General features: G+C 39.4%; 1 protein-coding gene across 5 annotated transcripts in view; it reads left to right on the top strand.

The window, feature by feature from the left end:
- The window catches only part of LOC136885720 (probable multidrug resistance-associated protein lethal(2)03659), a 120314-nt gene that overhangs the window by 86050 nt on the left and 16254 nt on the right, over positions 1 to 18010 (top strand). For 4 of the 5 annotated variants that reach the window (XM_067158449.2, XM_067158450.2, XM_067158451.2 and 1 more), the window contains 6 exons: positions 5035 to 5185; positions 9478 to 9584; positions 9652 to 9775; positions 11050 to 11220; positions 16956 to 17083; positions 17160 to 17405. In XM_067158449.2, the coding sequence (XP_067014550.2) occupies positions 5035 to 5185; positions 9478 to 9584; positions 9652 to 9775; positions 11050 to 11220; positions 16956 to 17083; positions 17160 to 17405 (927 nt within the window). The remainder of the gene's footprint in view (positions 1 to 5034; positions 5186 to 9477; positions 9585 to 9651; positions 9776 to 11049; positions 11221 to 16955; positions 17084 to 17159; positions 17406 to 18010) is intronic. The other variant, XR_010861596.2, reaches the window with a different exon arrangement.

Below are 18010 nucleotides of genomic sequence, written 5' to 3'. Positions count from 1 at the left end.
CAACAAAAAAACAAAAATATTAAAATTCACAGATAAATGATAATTTTGATACAACACATAAAAAAATATTCTAAAACAGAATTCTTCCAGGGTCGAGGATCCAAACACAATAAAATCTTATTAAAAAATTTTTTTTAAACAATAAATTAAGAAATTTCAATCAATTCTGAGTGATGTCTTAATATTACCACAAAGATCTTCAAGTGTTCGGTTGTATCTGTGGATACCACCGTCAGAATAGCCAAGAAGACCAAGAAGACAAATTCAAAATATTAAACCAGATCTCTCTCTTGAGGGATTTATTACAAGATTACAGCTGTCATATTGACGAAAGTGTGATGAACAGATATAACTTGAAAACAATATTCTCTCACCCATGGGTAAAAAATGCAAGTATCGAGTTTGAATTATTATTATTATCATTATTATTATTATTACTATTATTATTATTGTTGTTATCATTATTATTATTATTATTGTTATTATTATTATTATTATTACTTATGATGTACATCCACTTATTAGTATCAGTATTAGTTTACGATCACATTATTTGTAAGGTTATGTCATGAAACATGCTGTATATAGATATTTATGAGTTTAGTTAATGTAAGAACCTGTATATAATTTATTATTACCTGTATATACGATTTGTAATCCACTACAGAATTGTGAAACACACTGTAACATCCAGAATGGTATTGGGTAGACGAGAACTCTGTAGAATATTCTGTAGATTATATCTGGGCCTTAAGCACTCTAGAATTTATGAGAAAATGTATCTTTCTAGAAGCTTGACTGGGCACATATATAAAGAGGTGGTTCTGATGGTAGAGACGAGTTACTGCTAAGTTGGAGATATGGCTTAACAGGAGTTATACTTGTGACTTCATATTGTCGATGACATGCTTGTAAGCAGTCAATTGTTTTAAAGTTGCGATTTTCATGTGGCGTGTGCTCAGTGATAGGCATTTGTTAAAGATGGTGGTTTATTGATGTGTGTATTTTGTTTGTGACATCAGTTGATAAGGTTATGTGTATGTTTATGTGAAGTTAAGGTAAAATAAATAACTGTACCAACTGACAGCATTTTGTGTGTGTCTTTTTGGATACATCAATATTTTGGACACATTATGAGACACTGTGATTCATTGGAAAAGACTGTTATGGCTGGGAAGGTGGAGGGGTCTTGGAGACGAGGGATAGACTCCATCAAATCCAACATCAACATGAAGTATATGGTTGAAGACCGAAACATCTGGAGGCAGTCACCAGGAGTGGACGTCGACTAGATGGCACCTGATCATCATCATCAAATACGCTCTAGGTTTTATGATACATTAAGTTATTTTAAATTTAATTTTGTTATTTGTTTTATGACACAGACAGGTCTTACGATGACGATGGGATGAGTCAGAACTAGGACTGGGATGGAAGTGACAATACAGTACAGCCACCATTTATGGTATGAATATGAAACCATGGAAAACCATCTTCAGAGCTGCTGATAATGCTGAAACCCAGGTTCACAGCCACGTGACTCAGACTGTGCGACCAACTCGCTCCTTTCTTATATGTTTATTGTTAATGTACTTCACTGATCTATCTAAATAGAATGAAATGCAATAATCCTATGAATTCCCACTGACAGGAGATAAGATGAGAAGGTGAAGGGAAGCACTAGCTGTGTCAAATGGTCTTGGGAGGTTCAACCAAGCAGCTAATCCCGTCCACTCCTTGCGTTGCACTCTGTGCAAAATTTTGCTGCGTTAAATATCACTTGCACTGCGCCAAATTATTTTTCTTCATAAAAACGACCGCAGTGGAAACAGCTTCCCATTCGGCACAGGCTATGCTTATTACATGACTACCTACCTATTAAGTTGATAACTTGTAGACTTGAAGTACTGAGTTTATCACTCTTAATCTTCCCTCTGATTTACTGTTACTGAGCGATCAGTGGCACGCAGCTCTGAGCTTGCATTCAGGAGATACTGAGTTTGAACCCCGCTGTCAGCAGTCTTGAAGATGGTTTTCCGTGGTTTCCCATTTTCACACCAGGCTGTTCCTTAATTAAGGCCACGGTCGCTTCCTTTCCACTTTTAGCCCTTTCGTATCCCATCGTCGCCATAAGACCTTTCTGTATCGGTGCAACGTAAAGCATTTTACTGTTTCTCTGCTAGCACAGTCAAAGAGTAAAATGAACAACACAATTTTGAAGAACGTACCTGGCGAATACAAGATGAACACTTTGAACTGGAAGCTGCAGTACATTACCCACAAGGCTGTCAGGACTTCCGCTACCCTCTGTTGCACTTAACCAGTACTCCAGTAATACTGATGCACAACCTGAATCCACCAAACCTGTACATGGCACTCTGTCTGGGCACACATACCTTGGATCCCCATTATACTGATATGATTTTAATACCTTTTCCTTTTAAAAGGTTGCAATTTAGTGAGAAGTTCCCTTGTCATAACAATAATATGCCATTGGAAAAACATTCAAATATGCGAGTGTTTCTCTCATAGTCATTTATATGTCAGCTTATCTAAATGTGGTAGTTCCGATAATCAGTATATTTTAATAATCACAGGTAATGAACGCCTGCAAAGGTAACAGTTACTGCTGTTGGTTGTCATATTCTGGGGCTCTGGTTCAATTCCTGGTATATGCAGCTCGGTGTGCCTCGAGAGAACTGCTCCATCTCGGGTTGAGGATACAGCAGTGTAATGAGAGAGAGAGAGAGAGAGAGAGAGAGAGAGGGAGAGAGAGAGAGAGAGAGTGTGTGTGTGCGTGCGTGCGTGCGTGCGTGCGCGCGCGCACTATCCACATTTCCAGTGTACATATGGGCACAAAAACAAATTTCACATGCATGAAGTTGTGGGTAAAAGCCAGCCATCATCATCATCATCATCATTTTTCCAGCTCCAGTTTCCCGGGTGTGGTGTATGAGCTCTCGCCACTTCTTCCTCTCAAAGTATAGTTTCTGTTCCTCTGTGTCCTTCCACTTGACATTCCTCTTGCTGACCACCGATTTCACTGTGTCTACCCATCTTCTCCTTGGCCTCCCACTGGCCTCTCCCCTTTCACTTTTCTTTCAAAGTAATTCATTGCTGTTCTTGTTCCATCCATCCTCATAACATGTCCAAACCATTGTAGACTGCATCTTCCTAAAAGCTCTGTCTCCTTCCCGTTTGCTTCATTTCTAATCTTGTCCTTCCTGATCTTTTATTTCATTGTTCTGATAAATTTCATTTCTGTTGACTCGATTTTACTCTTGTTTTGCAGGGTACAGGATTCGATTCCATACGTGAGAATTAGAATAGGTATAAAACATGGTCAGTTTTGCTTTCTGGGTTATTTTACCATTCCAGAGTAGATTTCTCACTTGAGAATAAAATTGAAAAGCTTTCTGAGTCCTATTGAGTATTTCATTACATGTTTTGTACTGTTTTAAGGGCTTCTTTGGATCAACATTTTAAATATTATTTAGTGATAACATAACATATATGCTGTATAATCAGAATTGTAATTACTGAACTGTTGATATGCTTCTTGAATTGGATTGATATGAATAAAGTATCAGAAGTTACTCAAATTAAAAGTCTTTTATGCAAATTATATTAAAAATAGAAAATTGAAGGACTTTTACACGACTGTTTGGCTTAACGCTGCTTACCACCGACTGTGTAATGTGAATAGCGTAGAGAATTGGACACTGAAGTATTAATCAAATATACGTCAACTGCAGAGTCACAAACTTTCTGACATTGATTGCACAATTATTATGCAGTAAATAGCATTGATTGGCTGACTGAATGTTAAAGTTTATTTAAGACTATCTTTTACTTTGCTTGGAAATCTTTATTTATTTGCTTAATGGGTACACACCAATTTACATCTTAAAGTTTTCAAAGAAGATTCCTGCTTGATGGATGCATTTAATTTTCAACAAAAATTGTCTTAGTATTTCAAATTGGATGGATTCCAATAAAACTAATAAATAAGGATGAACAAGTGCGGGACACACAGAGAACACCACAGCATGTGTGTAAAGGGAATGACAGAATGCATAATGTACATAGTATTTATTGGTGACGGTAAAAGGTGAAGTAGGCTTGTTCGAACTGAAGTTTTTAAACAACTTGGCATGAACAATATTCTAATCATGCTGGTTTCTTTTCAGCACACACAAAATACACTCGACAGCTAATAACCTGGTATTGTGATGCCTGCAGTAGTCGGTTGTATTTTTGTAATCGATAGAAATAAAGTTACACAGCAAGTTTTACCATAAAGGTAGCAATAAACTATTAGTGATGGTTTGTTTTACCAATAATTACTGCTGTACTTTATTTCCAATGTTCTGCGTTTCGTTGAACAGCTGATACTAGTTGTAGACTCATACGTAGTGTTTGTAGTCACTACTGTCTTCACTATTGATGCTGTCAATTATTTCATATTCATGATGGTATGAGGTTGAGTAAGTCTAAATTATGCATTGCAGCTTTTTCCTCAGATAAAAGACTTGCCCTGGATTTTTGTTATAAGTGAAAAAAACAAAACAATGCCTCTAAAACTCATTACAAATGATTTAAAATAGTATTCTTATTGAATCTGCCTTGTCCGTACACTTTCTGTTAATGAACTTTATTTATTCATCGTGCATGTTTCGAGAACAGCGATCATACAGTTTTATTTTAACTGTCAAAGTCTAACGTAAAACAGAGATTTTATATAATCACAACATTAGTAAATAGAAACAATGCTACAATTTTCATTTGTTTATCCTAAATTTAAAGAGCTATTATATCACAATTTATAAAATGAATGAATAAACAGTTTCTATGATATTTATGTAAGAGTTATGTTTTTGTGTAAAATACCTGAATTAAATGCTCTTCTTCTTTTTATACAAATCATTGTATTGGAAAGGACTTCACGTGATGTTGTCTTTTCTCTTGCTTCTTACTAATGCCGTCACATCAGCAGGGAGATGTTTCAAGATGTAAGTGTGACTTGTTTTCCAGATCATCCTGATCCTGTTGACAATCGCAGTCATGGTCTCTGTTCTCAACTACTGGCTACTCATACCCACTGCGGTGGTTGCCGTCGTCTTCTCTCTTCTCAGGCTGGTTTTCCTCTCCACCTCGCGCAGCATCAAGCGTCTGGAAGGCGTCAGTAAGTGTCAACATGTCAGTGAGCCAATTGCAAGTAGAAAAATATTATTGGGTAATTTTATGTTATGTTCAGTAGATATCAACAGGGTCGCCCTCAAGACTACTCATGAGGCCCTGTACAATTGTATTTTAAAACGTAGACTTTCACGAACACTAACTTACATTATAATACAGTATATCATTTTGGGGATGTTAGGACCTATGATCTTTATTATATGCTGATGCATTTCAAACCTGCAAGCACAATCATCTTCAAATCAAATCAAAATCTCTTTATTTGCAAATGATGTGTCTACCTCGGTATCAAATGGTACACTAAAATACATTATTGTCAAGCACTAAATATTAAATTAACAAGAGAAGAAAATTTTCCTATAATACAATATTATACAATTTACGCTAACAATGTTTTCTATTAAACACACAGCTCATCCTTAATAAATTTGTATTGTTTACAAAATTCTACTTATAATATCTCCTGTATTACTTACAAATATAGTTAACTGATATACAGTATGTGGAATTACTTCAAATGATACTATACAACTGGTATAAGATTAATATTTACATTGCTTTTTTTTTTTTTAAATTTTTTTTTTTAACCCATTCTGGAACCTAAGTAGCATAACGACCTGCTGCGTCTTAACCAGAGCCCCTTTTGCCACCACTTTTCAGAGTTCCTGAAGGGCCTTCACAGCTACCGTAGCGGTCCCAGGGCCCTCGAAGTCCCCACTGTACTTCACCCCTACAGGCAGTCCCCTACTTTGGCTGTCCAAACTCCATAGACCAGTGGATGGAATTAATTTATTCACACACATATTTTTTTAAAAATTTACAATAACCTGCACTGGTCGAATGCCCTCTAACACTTCATTTATTTTCTCTGTTGCTGTTTATTCTCTTCTTGAATATCTGTACAGATTTTGGAAAAGGATCAAACACTACCCCTGGTAAACTGTTCCACTCCTTCACACCCTTCCCAATGAATGAAAATTTACCTCAATCGCTTCTGCTAAAATTCCTTCTAATTTTATATTTGTGGTCAGTCCTGCCGATATAATTATTTTCAAACCGAAGCCTCTCACGGATTTCTCCCCATGCTTCTTCTCCTGTATAGGCTTTATATAATCCTATAAGTCTAGTTTTCTCCCTTCTCTTACTTAAAGTTTCCCACCCAAGTTCTTTTAACATTTCTGATACACTACTCTTTCTCCTGAAATCCCCTGTTACAAACCTTGCTGCTTTCCTCTGCACACTGTCTATTTCTTTTATTAGGTATTCTTGGTGAGGATCCCAAACACTCTTTGCATATTCCAATAATGGACAAACCATACTCAAGTAACTTTTTTCTTTTAATTCTTTGTTGCATCCTTTAAATAGCCTCATTATGACATGTAACGATCTGTATGCTTTCCCAACAATGTCATCAACATGACCCTTCCAGTGCAAATTACTTTCAAATCTTACACCTAAGTATTTGCACTTGCCATCTTTTGGGATCTTTTCAGAGCAATAACAAAGATGTTAGTGACAATTGTTACTCCATAGTAACTAGACTCAAGATAGAGAGACCCTAGTTCATTCTAGGGCTGCCAGAGTCAAGGAAAAAGATGTAGACGAGTTACTATGGAGGGTAGCCATGATCTAGTCAGTATATAGCCGTCACCTTCGTTAAAATTATTTGGGTGTTTAGCAATGTCTATTTCCTCACAAATGATTCTAGATATAAATTGTTTCTTTACAACTGACCGATGCTACATCAAATGGTCGTTATGTATGGCATCTTTGGCATCGCTAGCTGCAGTAACAGGTATAGAACTCGTTGCACCTTTTAGTCACATCACTTTCTTGTTTTATCACTTGTGACTCAAGATTATGTCGCTGTTTGTACCTTGCCACCCATATGCAGTGAACCTGACATGTTCCATGTCTTGAACGCTTCCCAGACCCCCAAGTTTGAAGATCATGGTCGTAAAGTAGATCTCTTGATCCAATTTTTCTGTCTGCTAGTAGTCAATTATGTGAGGTTTCGAGCACTACTCTTCCTCACCTTTCTCTATCAGGTGACGCAAACGTCATAGATGACGTATGTCTTGCACTATACGGCAACTGCATTGAAGGTCAACTGTTTCATTTTTCCAGAATCCACTTCTTCCTCTGTGGACTTGGCAGAACTAGCTTCCATCATGTATCTTGTCACCAGGTTCCAGATCGGTTCTTGGATTGTCATCAGTTTCTCCTCGCAAATATTATTTTGGGTATTCATATTCTTCGCTTTAGTCTGTTGCATGTCTGTTACACATGTACTGATGTTGATTATGAATTCAGCTGCCTTTCTCTTCTGTGCTGTCATTTCTGTAGAATGTTTTTCATATTTGTAACGACTAACAGTTATGCTCACGATATTTGCAGGATTCATAGCACATGAGTGACAGTTAACTGTCTCACTATGTAATCAGTCACAGAAAAGCAGAATAATTGTGTAACTCCCCCAGTTGATTGGTCTGGTAGTGAAGCTCCTGCGTAACATCTACAGTATATAGTGCTGGTACAGGTACAACTAGATATCACTCCGGCAGCTGTACCACATGACCTTGGATGTTGCCTTTTTGGACTACAACAGATGTAGGTTAATTATATTCTGAAACAGCTCGTGACAAATTGTTAAAATAACAAAGGGACTGCAGTTATTATGATATGATGTTAGACGTGGTCCCTTGTGTGTACAAGATCAGATGTTTGTATCAAAGTAAGTAACAATGGTATTTTGTACACATCATGCGTGTTCATATGAGCCACAGCTTTGTTGCAGTCACGATCGGAACTGCCTTGTAAGACGGTACAATGTACTCGCAAATTTGCTGTACTACGGTAAAAGCTGTTTTATCATCTCTTTCATAATTAGTTGGATTTCAGAAAGAGATCACTTGTAATTTCACTCTTGTAATCAGTACAGTGACAACACAAACATATTTCTCTTTTATAAAAAGCACAAAGATATTAGTTTTAAAGCGTACCAGTATAATAAATTCAAACGACTTTCACACATTCATTATTATTATTGTAAAAATGTAAATGACAGTTACAACCTGTGTTTCACTGGATATTTAGAGAATCGAGAGTGTGTACGAAAGTTGTTGAGTTAGTCTGTTATATTTCACTCATAAACTTAATTGTAGAAGTAATCGAAACTGACTTTCAACCTAGTAGGTCGTGTTATGTACATTTAGTACGTGTTGAAGAGATGTTAAGTACAGAACAAACATGTACGTAACACGATCTAATAGGTTGAAAGTCGGTTTCGATTACAATGCGGTCGTGAAAATTCAATATTAATTAATTGTAGAAGGGTTGGGAATAACTTTGGACAATGCTGCCGGGAGGTATGTGGGCCTCTTTATCACTTGCTGTTTGCATCAGTTGAGAAGATAAACTGCTCTCTGACTTTCTTCTTCACACGGGCACATGAGTGACGAGGCTTTGATGATTATGTGAAAGTAATGAAGGAATTTCCTGTGATCCGATAGGAATTGTGTTGAGATGAAGGTCGGTGTGCTATCGGCAGTTGACATCTGAAAATAACAGTTTTCTGGATGAGACTTTTGGAGAGGATATTCCAAAACTGTTTGTAGAGGTCTCTTAGTTTGTACTAATGTAGGGATAATGGGAGGGGGCTTATTGTCTTGTGGAATCGACTTTAACTAGAAAATTGGCTCGTTCATTTCTGTAATGTCCGATGTATCAAAGTGGTTTTGACTTATTGAATATATAACCCTCAAGTATTCCAGTCTGTCAAAACGAATGCAAGATGAAAGGATCATCGTAGTATTTCAGTACCATTCTGTAGTAATATTTGGCTGACACACAAAACTGTAATGGTGAAGGCAAGTTAACATCTCGCTGCTGGTTCATGAATCGCTTGATCGATTGCCAGATACTGTAGTTGATCTAGAGAAAATAAATTACAGAGCTTGACCTCATACTTCATATTTATCTTGAATTAGGTATACAAGAGTAGGTTCAGTCTGTCTGTGAACAACACGAGGAAACTGCTGAGCAGAATTTCTTGAAGCTCGATATCCAGAGAGTAGTGGTACAGCAGTATGAAGGGGATCAAAACAGAAAATGTCAAATTTGTCTGTTAATATTTGAGGTATCAAACATTCTACATTTAAAAAGTCGTGTGAGATATCATTTCTGATCTTGTATGTTTTGAGTAATAACAATGGAGATATTGACACAGAGAAGGGACTGCTCTTGTTACTGACTGTACCTGTTTGGTCCTGTTGGCAGCACGCAGCCCAGTCTTCTCTCACATCAGCGCTTCGGTTCAAGGCCTGCCTACGATCCGTGCAATGGGAGCTCAGATGGAGCTACGTAAGGAGTTTGACGAGTACCAGGTGAGATGTTTACTAGCAGTGTTTGTACGATACGGTAGTTGGTTCGTAACTAACACCCGTCTTACAGGATCTCAACACCACATCCTTCTACCTGTTCATGGCCGCCAACAGAGCCTTCGGACTGTGGCTGGACTTTGGGTGTCTGCTCTTCCTGGCCTTCGTCATATTCAGCTTCCTCATCATGACTGAGAGTAAGTAGCTGGTTAAATACAAGAAGTCATATGTAGAATGTACACTAGGAAACATACAGTGACATTTCAGTGTGGAAAGAGGGGGAAATAGAAAGGAAACACAATAGGACAAGGCATTTTCCACATCTTCAAGTAGTTCCTTATCGGTCTACTTTCTTCTCAGAGTGTTTCTACTTCTCAACTTCATCTCTCATCTTCATAGACCATCACTCTTGGTATGGGAAGTGTAGGCTAAGCATAGGAAGGGAGATAAAGATTAATACAGGGAACACAAATGTTCCTCTCTTACTACATAGTGCTTGATTTATACTTTTTACTTGTAAGTACTGTACATAGTTCACCGAGTTTAACACAGCTGCAGATGGTAAATGTTAAATAGATAGTAACATTTAGAAGTTAATTGTAGATTTGGTAGTTTGTCCCTTTTGCGCTCCTACAACTATGAGACAATCTTTAGCACAGCAAAATGTCAAAGAACGTCTTGAAAGATGGGATGGTGAGCTACTCACTGGGCTGACCGAGTTGAGTGACTGCTGTTGCAACTATTGTACTGTAAAATCTCAAAACTGTTCATCATCACACAGCCAGGAATTCCTTCAACTGCACGCCACGAACACGAAAATGTTTGTATAGATCAGCTCAGTTTTTTAATCCCTTGGCTGGGTTTGGCCCTTATGGGCATTTAAACAATTAAAAATGCTTTTGTAGGCATGTCGCTATATTTTATAGCTTCTGCCATCTATTGTTGTGTTTTTGAAATGTTTTCCTGTATTGCCTCGTCTTTTCATACATTCTCTGACTCGCTCTCTTAATTCTATAGATGCTTTATGGCCAGTTTTTGATGACTGGATAATTAGTGTAGGTGTATGGCCCCCTAGATCAGAATTTGTATATTATCTTCAGAAACCTTAAAAGGCAAAGTTTACCAAAATAATCCCCGTATTAAAGAGCTGAAGGAAAAAAACACATGCAATGCAGTGTATTACCAGAGCGTGGGTAATAACTTGTTTAAACGAAGTGAGGCAAGTCTTGCTGCAAAACAGAATATGTAATAAACTGGTATACATAAAGAGTGTTTTTAAGAAGAATATTTCAATTAGTGGGCTTCTTTTATTCTGTAGTTGCTAAATTGCCAATAGTAATGGCACCTGCCGCATGCATGACACGCGGTCTTGTAGCTGTACTCGTGGTTCACTGAGTGGTGTGTTACAGGAACAGAAGCTTCCTCTGTTCAAAAAAGTGGAAAATATCTAGGTGCCCTTATGTCATTTCAGAATCTTACGCTGGCAACGTGGGTCTAGCCATCACGCAGACCCTCGGTCTGACGGGCATGTTCCAGTGGGGCATGAGGCAGACTGCAGAGCTGGAGAATCAGATGACCGCCGTGGAGCGCGTCCTGGAGTACACCGAGTTGGAGCACGAGCCTGCGCTCGAGTCGCCGCCAGGTCAGTCTGCTCTGGGGCTGTTCTTTTTTGGGATCGAGTACATTTCACGGTTATATTTTTATTTATTTATTCGTGTCAGAGGTACCAATATATACAAGGAAGAGATACTGAATATATGTACTGAATATGAAAGATGTACATGAACAAATTAATCGTATATAGTTATGATTGAAGCATTTGAAAAATTTGCATATGAAGTATAACAAATGGAAGAACATACATAAAAATAAAAAAAAGGAGAAGAAGTATTACATGAAAATATCTACATTATATATACATTATTTACACAAGTTGTGACCAGTATTTGGCTACATTGATGGCATTGTTTCCAGCCAGTGACAATTCCAACCCTGTACATGAATCTGGGCATAGACGACAGTGCAAGAGGTGCCTAGAAGTCTGTTCCTCTCCACATTCACACAATGAGTCCCCGCCATGCACGATGCCCCATTTCACAAGATTGTCCTTAGATCTTGCAACGCCGGTCTGCAGTCTGTTTAAGGACTTCCATATACACCATCCCTCTTCGTGACCAGGTGGCAACTTTTCTTCAGTTTCAACACGTTCTGGATGATCTGGGTACCTTTGTTTCCATAGCTTAATCCTGGCCTTTTTTGGGTCAGAATCAAGTGGAGCAAAAGACTGTAGATAACTCTTCCTGGACTTCAGTCGAGCTGGTGGTGGCTGATGTTCATGAAGGGGGTGGGCTGAGATGCTGCAAACCTTTTGTCTCTCAATATTAGCGGCCACCTCACGTCTAATATCAGGTGGGGCTATACCTGCAAGTGAATACAACTTCTGTGTGGGTGTTGGTTTTAAAAAGCCTGTGATTAGCCTGCAGGTTTCATTCAAGGCAGTGTCAACTTTCTTTGCGTGAGCTGATTTGTACCACACGGGACTAGCAGAGTGCTAGGGCAGTGGGCACCCCATCCAGAACCAGTTACCTTACGCAATAGGCAGTTTCCTGATGAAACTTTTGCCTTGAGTTTGGTGCAGTGTGGGGTGAAGGTTAGCGAACGATCCAGGGTACCAGAAGTACCAAGATCAATTTCAATGGTTAATTTTACGGTGACAGGCACTCTCTCCTCCGCCCCTGACAAAGTCGTCTCTACTTCCTACATCAGCACTCCCCGGGAGGGGGGCATCGTGACAGAGTGGGATAAGGAGAAAGTCAGATAATGTAGGAAAAGGGAAGAGAGAGAGAAAAAAAAGATGAAGACTGAGAGCATAGAACAAACACAAAAGGAGAAAAAGAACCAAATGGGTCCTTGTAGGTGATGGAAAGGAACAAAGGAGTTCAAATGACAGGAACATGTGGAAATTCTGCTTGCACCGATATGGTAGTTACAGGATTGTGAGATGGACAGCGGACAATGGTGTTGTTGACGAGAAGTCCTTAGTTTGTGTTGATTGGGGGATAGTACCTCATGGGGAACACTGTAAGTCTTCATTGGGCTAATCACATAAATATGATTGTAAATAAAGGGTACAGATCTCTGGAAGGTATCTAGGGGTTGTACTGAGAATGGTAAAGATGAGGGTTCGTAAGTCCCCCAATTCTGGATGTCAGAGGTAAAGTATCATAAATGAAAAGAAAAAAAAAGTGTTTTGAGGTTTTTGACTTGTTTTGGTCATCATCTTACGGGTACACTATTGTACGTGTATGTTTTGCAGGGCGAACAACAGTTCAGCGCACTCCTTATCGTACTGGCTCTTACAGTAGTTTACCGTAATCACAACCTCCACCTCCAGAGTTACAGTATGATACAAGAACTGGCAAGATCCAAAGGAAAGCATCATGATTTGTTCTGGCTGATTTCTGACAAAAGAGTGGTGTTCGGGCTGGAAAGACTTGAGAGAAAGGAGACGAGCTGCTTGATTAAGCGGATTAAGCGGAGAGACAGTGGAACGTTTAGAGGTAGAAAAGATCATAATGTGAAGATAAAGTTGGAATTCAAGAGGGCAAACATTCATTTATAGGAAGAGGAGTTAGGGATTCAAACAATTTCCAAGTTCTTTGAAATTATTTGAGAAAAACCTACTTAACAATAAGTAGAAAATCTGCCCTAACTGCTGGTCACTGTGTTTGGCTAGCTCCCTCCGTGGGTCAGTGGTAAAGTGTCGGCCTCTAGTGGGTTCAAACCCTGGTGTTCAGTAGACAAAATGTATTCAAAACTTCTCCATAGATGCCCAAAGGAGATTTGGCTTACTCTTACCATCTAGTAGGCCCAGAGTAAACAGAACATTGACAGCCAGTTGGTGTTGAATTAAAATGCCTGCACACGGGAGCTGAGGCTACACGATGATTATTATTATCGTGTTTGGCTTATCATGTGTTCTTATTCATGACTTGGTTTGTCACATGTTCGCTCCTTTACATTATAGGCCGGTCAAAATCGACAATAAATTAACATAACATTACATATCTCTGGTTTTTTTGTAGGTTGTTTGGACCCATTAGGGCTATGTATACCCAAGTTTGCAACTCTCAAAAAGTTGTGGAAAACTTTTTACACATGAAAAACTGCAAAATTTTTGGACTTCTTTCAGATTCTGCTCTATGTTCCCTAATCCATGCATTTGTTGTCGAAAGCTACTGTAACATTTCTTAAGAACATTCAGTTTGTGACAAATTAAGCCCAACCAGAGCTCTGTAGGTTAATTGGTCACCGAATTACAGCACATTGAAAACAGGCCAGTTTTTCCAAAAATTGTAAATTTTTTGTTTTAGACCTTCTTTGGACCGAAATGGCGTCGAAACTGTTGATCCTACAAATAGAACTTATAGAATATAATTTGTAGGCAATGTTATTAGCTTTAAATTAAGCACAGAGCGGGGTCTGCAAGCTTCGTAGTTCTCTCAAAATCTTAAAAAACCATATAAGGTAAAATCGCATTTTTCCAGAAATGTTGCATTAACTTTCTTTTGTTTTTTGGTTTGGTAATGAAAAAGAAGGCATGTAATCATTTAAAAAACGGTGAAATGTATTTTAATATAAACATAAGTAATCAAAAGTACAGTAACTTGATCAAATCAATCAATCAATCAATCAATCAATCAATCAATCAATCAAATCAGACACATAGTCAAACTTGTCACCTTGTTTATGATGGCCCTGAGCCGTCACTTTCATTGCTCTCTTCGATAGGTAGTTCTTCGTCCCCTATAGGTAGGTACTCCAGTATTGGTGGATCGTCAGGGTTGTCTTGAGGCTTGTCATCGTCATCCTCTTCAATTATGATAAGGGCAGCGTTCTGGCACGTTTCCACACAGCAGGTAGCACACATCTGAGCCCTGCTTTCAGGCAAGTGTAGCCACCTCTGCACCCCTTCTTGCACTTGCAAGAGAGGAGTTTTACGAGCTCTACGGGGGCAGGAACTTGCCGACTGGTAATGGGGATGAGTCCAGCCGAGGTCAATTCCCAACCCCAGTCGGTGGCCTCTTTCTCCACCCCCAACTACTTTTGCACCTGGTGGTATGTGAGGTAGTGATGATACGACGCAGCCTCTGTGGTTGGGGGCAGACGGACCAGATTCGCTTTGGCGTTGGCTGATGTCTTCAGAAAAGTACGGAAGTGTACCCATCGTTGAGGGTGTCTGTCGTTTCGCCTCCTCCCTATAGGGCAACTAGGCACTTGTCACCGACTGCTACGACTTGTTGGTGTGTGGCATGTCGGGAGGAAATCTCTTGCTTGATCCACTAGGACTTGATTTTGTCTGCAGTGGCCCCACATTTTCATCTTCCCCTGCCAGAATAGGGCAGAGGTAGTGGATGGAAAGTTCAAATCCAGGTAGTAGCTCCACTTCCCATTGGTTGAATGAGCTGGTGGAGAATTGGACGCAACCCGCCTCACCTCTGCCACACTTCTGGAAGTAGACGTTTGTTTTAGTGGATCCGAGACCGCAGAGGAGCACGAGCAAATCCACATCCTCTCCAAAGATGATGACGTGTTCATTGGAGGTACTTTTTTGCAGAGCAGTCACGATGATATCGCGGTCTGCGTCGTCTTTTGATATTTTTGTCTCAATCCCCTCGAGAGCAAAAGCAGAACAGACATGCTCAATGAGACGAACCTTGTTTTTGTCATTTGAGAGCACGTTCTCTTGGGGGACTGTGATGATGGTCGATGCGTTAAACACAATTTCCGCTGATGCTGCGGAATACCGTCGTGATCGCTCTTTTGGGCGCCATCCTCAGGATACCCGTCGAAGACTACACACACATTTCTCCCAAAGTGGTTAAATATGCAGCTTGTGTAGCTTGCTGTGATAGCCCGTACCGAATCATTCCGATGCCACAAGACTACGGACGAGGTATCCTCCATCGACGACACTGACATTCTCTGTGGCTTGAGTGAAGGCAGCGTAAAAATCTGATTTTGTGCCTTTACGCAACCCTTCGTTGGAAAATAGGGCCATTGGATATGGAGCGAGCTCGTATGTGAAGTGGGCCTTTAACTGTAGGTCTGACTGTTTCATGATACACATGCGCTGGAAGGCGGTGACTCTCTTCTTGATAGAGGTGGTAGGCGTTGCCAAAGAGAGGCTAACATTCCCAAAAGTTTTTCCAATAATTCGGTTCACCCATTTCAGTCCTTCTTCTCGGGCAGTGGGGGCCACCTACAGTGCCATTGCTGATGGATACGAGTTTACCTATTGATGGGAACGGATGGTTATTTTATTTTAACATTTTATTGTTGTTCCAAACGTGCGTAAAGAAAAAAATTCACAAATAAATTGAACACAATCTCACATATTGAAATACGAAATACTCACAGGAGAAACAAAAACTCTGCTGTGAGTTCGGAGATAAGAAACCGGATAGTGCGGCGTGAAAGACGGGGTGAAGACAAAGAGGCCTAGAGGCGAGAGAGAGTGTTGAAAGAGGGGAACCAAGGAACACCTGCCTACGCACAACAAAGAACCGCTACAATCCTCAAGGGCAATGGGGCTTGCCACTCTACTATTTTTTGCACACATTAGCTTGTTGACTAATAGTATTGGTACCTACCTACAATTTATTAAACTTACTTACCTCCTATATGATCATAACACGTTTTGCCTGTTTAAATCTCACTTCATGCAACAAAAAAGTGGTTAGGTACATTTCTGGAAAAATGCGATTTTACCTTATATGGGTATTTTTGAGATTTTCTACGAGGATTACAGACCCCACTCTCTGCTTAATGTAAAGCTAATTAAATTGCCTACAAATTATATTCTATAAGTTCTACTCATAGGATCAATGGTTTTGACGCAATTTCGGTCCAAAGAAGGTCTAAAACTAAAATATACAATTTTTGGAAAAACTGGCCTGTTTTCAATGTGTCATAATTCGGTAACCAATTGATGTACAGAGCTCTGGTTGGACTTAATTTGTCACAAATTTAATTCTCTTAGAAAATGTATACAGTAGCTTTCAACGAAAAATGCATGGATTAGGAGATATAGAGAAGAATCAAACAAGTCCAAAAATTTCATGGTTTTTTGTGTGTAAAAATATTTTCACAACATTTTGATAGTTGCAAACTTGGGTATACATAGCCCTAATGGGTCCAGACAACATACTTAAAAATCAGAGATACATCATGTTTTGCGAATTTAGCGATTTTCACTGACCTATTACTTGTTTGCTTAGTTGCAGAATTCTCCCTTCTCAAAGGTGAATGAATAAAGTGAACTAAAGTGGTTCAGTGAACAGAAGTACGGTGTGACGTTGTTTGTGTTGCTTTCAGGAAAGAAGCCCCCTTCAGATTGGCCCTCCAAAGGCCAGATAGTGTTTAGTGGAGTTTCTCTGCGCTACGCCAAGGATGCGCCTCCCGTGCTCAAGGACCTCAGCTTCACTGTGAGAGCTCAAGAGAAGGTAACAAAGTGACAGGAGCTGCATCGGTCAGACACTCTTTAGCTTACTCTAACTCTTTGGCCTTTCTATTTCCCAGATCGGTATTGTTGGCAGGACTGGCGCCGGGAAGTCGTCCCTTATAGCGGCGCTCTTCAGGCTGACGGAGCCCGAGGGCACCATCCTCGTGGACGGCATCGACACCAAGAGCGTGGGGCTGCATGAAGTGCGGGGGAAGCTGTCCATCATTCCTCAGGAGCCCGTGCTCTTCTCCGGGACCATGCGCAAGAACCTGGACCCGTTCGACGAGTACCCAGACTCCGTACTGTGGCAGGCGCTCGACGAGGTGAGTCTGTACTTGTTTCATTAACTTGTGAAAGGCTCTACAATCCTTGTGCTTTATAAAGAAGACCTCATTAAATAAACAATCATATTGACTGGATGTCACCTTCCAGTGTAACGGATGGGATCAGGATGAAAGAGTCAAAACATCTTGTGTGTTACATGTTACCTCTAAACGAACTGACTGCAAGCCTCTGAAATGTGCAGACTGCATCAACAATTAACCTTTGCAAATGTAGGAAAATGACAAATACTGATCATAGGAGGTTTGTAAATGTGTATGTAAGAACTCTGATTCAAGAGTGAGGGAAGAAGCAAAAGAATAATACAGAGATTTAGAATAAAATAATGCTTTGAATACGAAAGAAAATTGTACATGAGGCAATCTGAACAAGATGATCAACTCTCTGATAGGAGAATGACCAGGTATGTATGTAACTCAACCGTGTTGTATCTTAACTAGACAACATAAAATTATGAATTAGACAATCTAAATCAATTGATAGCCATATTAAAATTAAGTTTACTGTTATATTTAATATAAAAATACAGAAAGTGTTATCTTACGTTCTTTCTTGTCGTTACTGTGGAAGATGATGTTAATATTGC

This window comes from Anabrus simplex, chromosome 14, assembly GCF_040414725.1.
Source record: "Anabrus simplex isolate iqAnaSimp1 chromosome 14, ASM4041472v1, whole genome shotgun sequence".
In the NCBI taxonomy this organism is placed as follows: Eukaryota; Metazoa; Arthropoda; class Insecta; order Orthoptera; family Tettigoniidae; genus Anabrus; species Anabrus simplex.
Note: the sequence above shows the minus strand (reverse complement) of the source record. Positions and strands in the feature narration are given on the sequence as shown.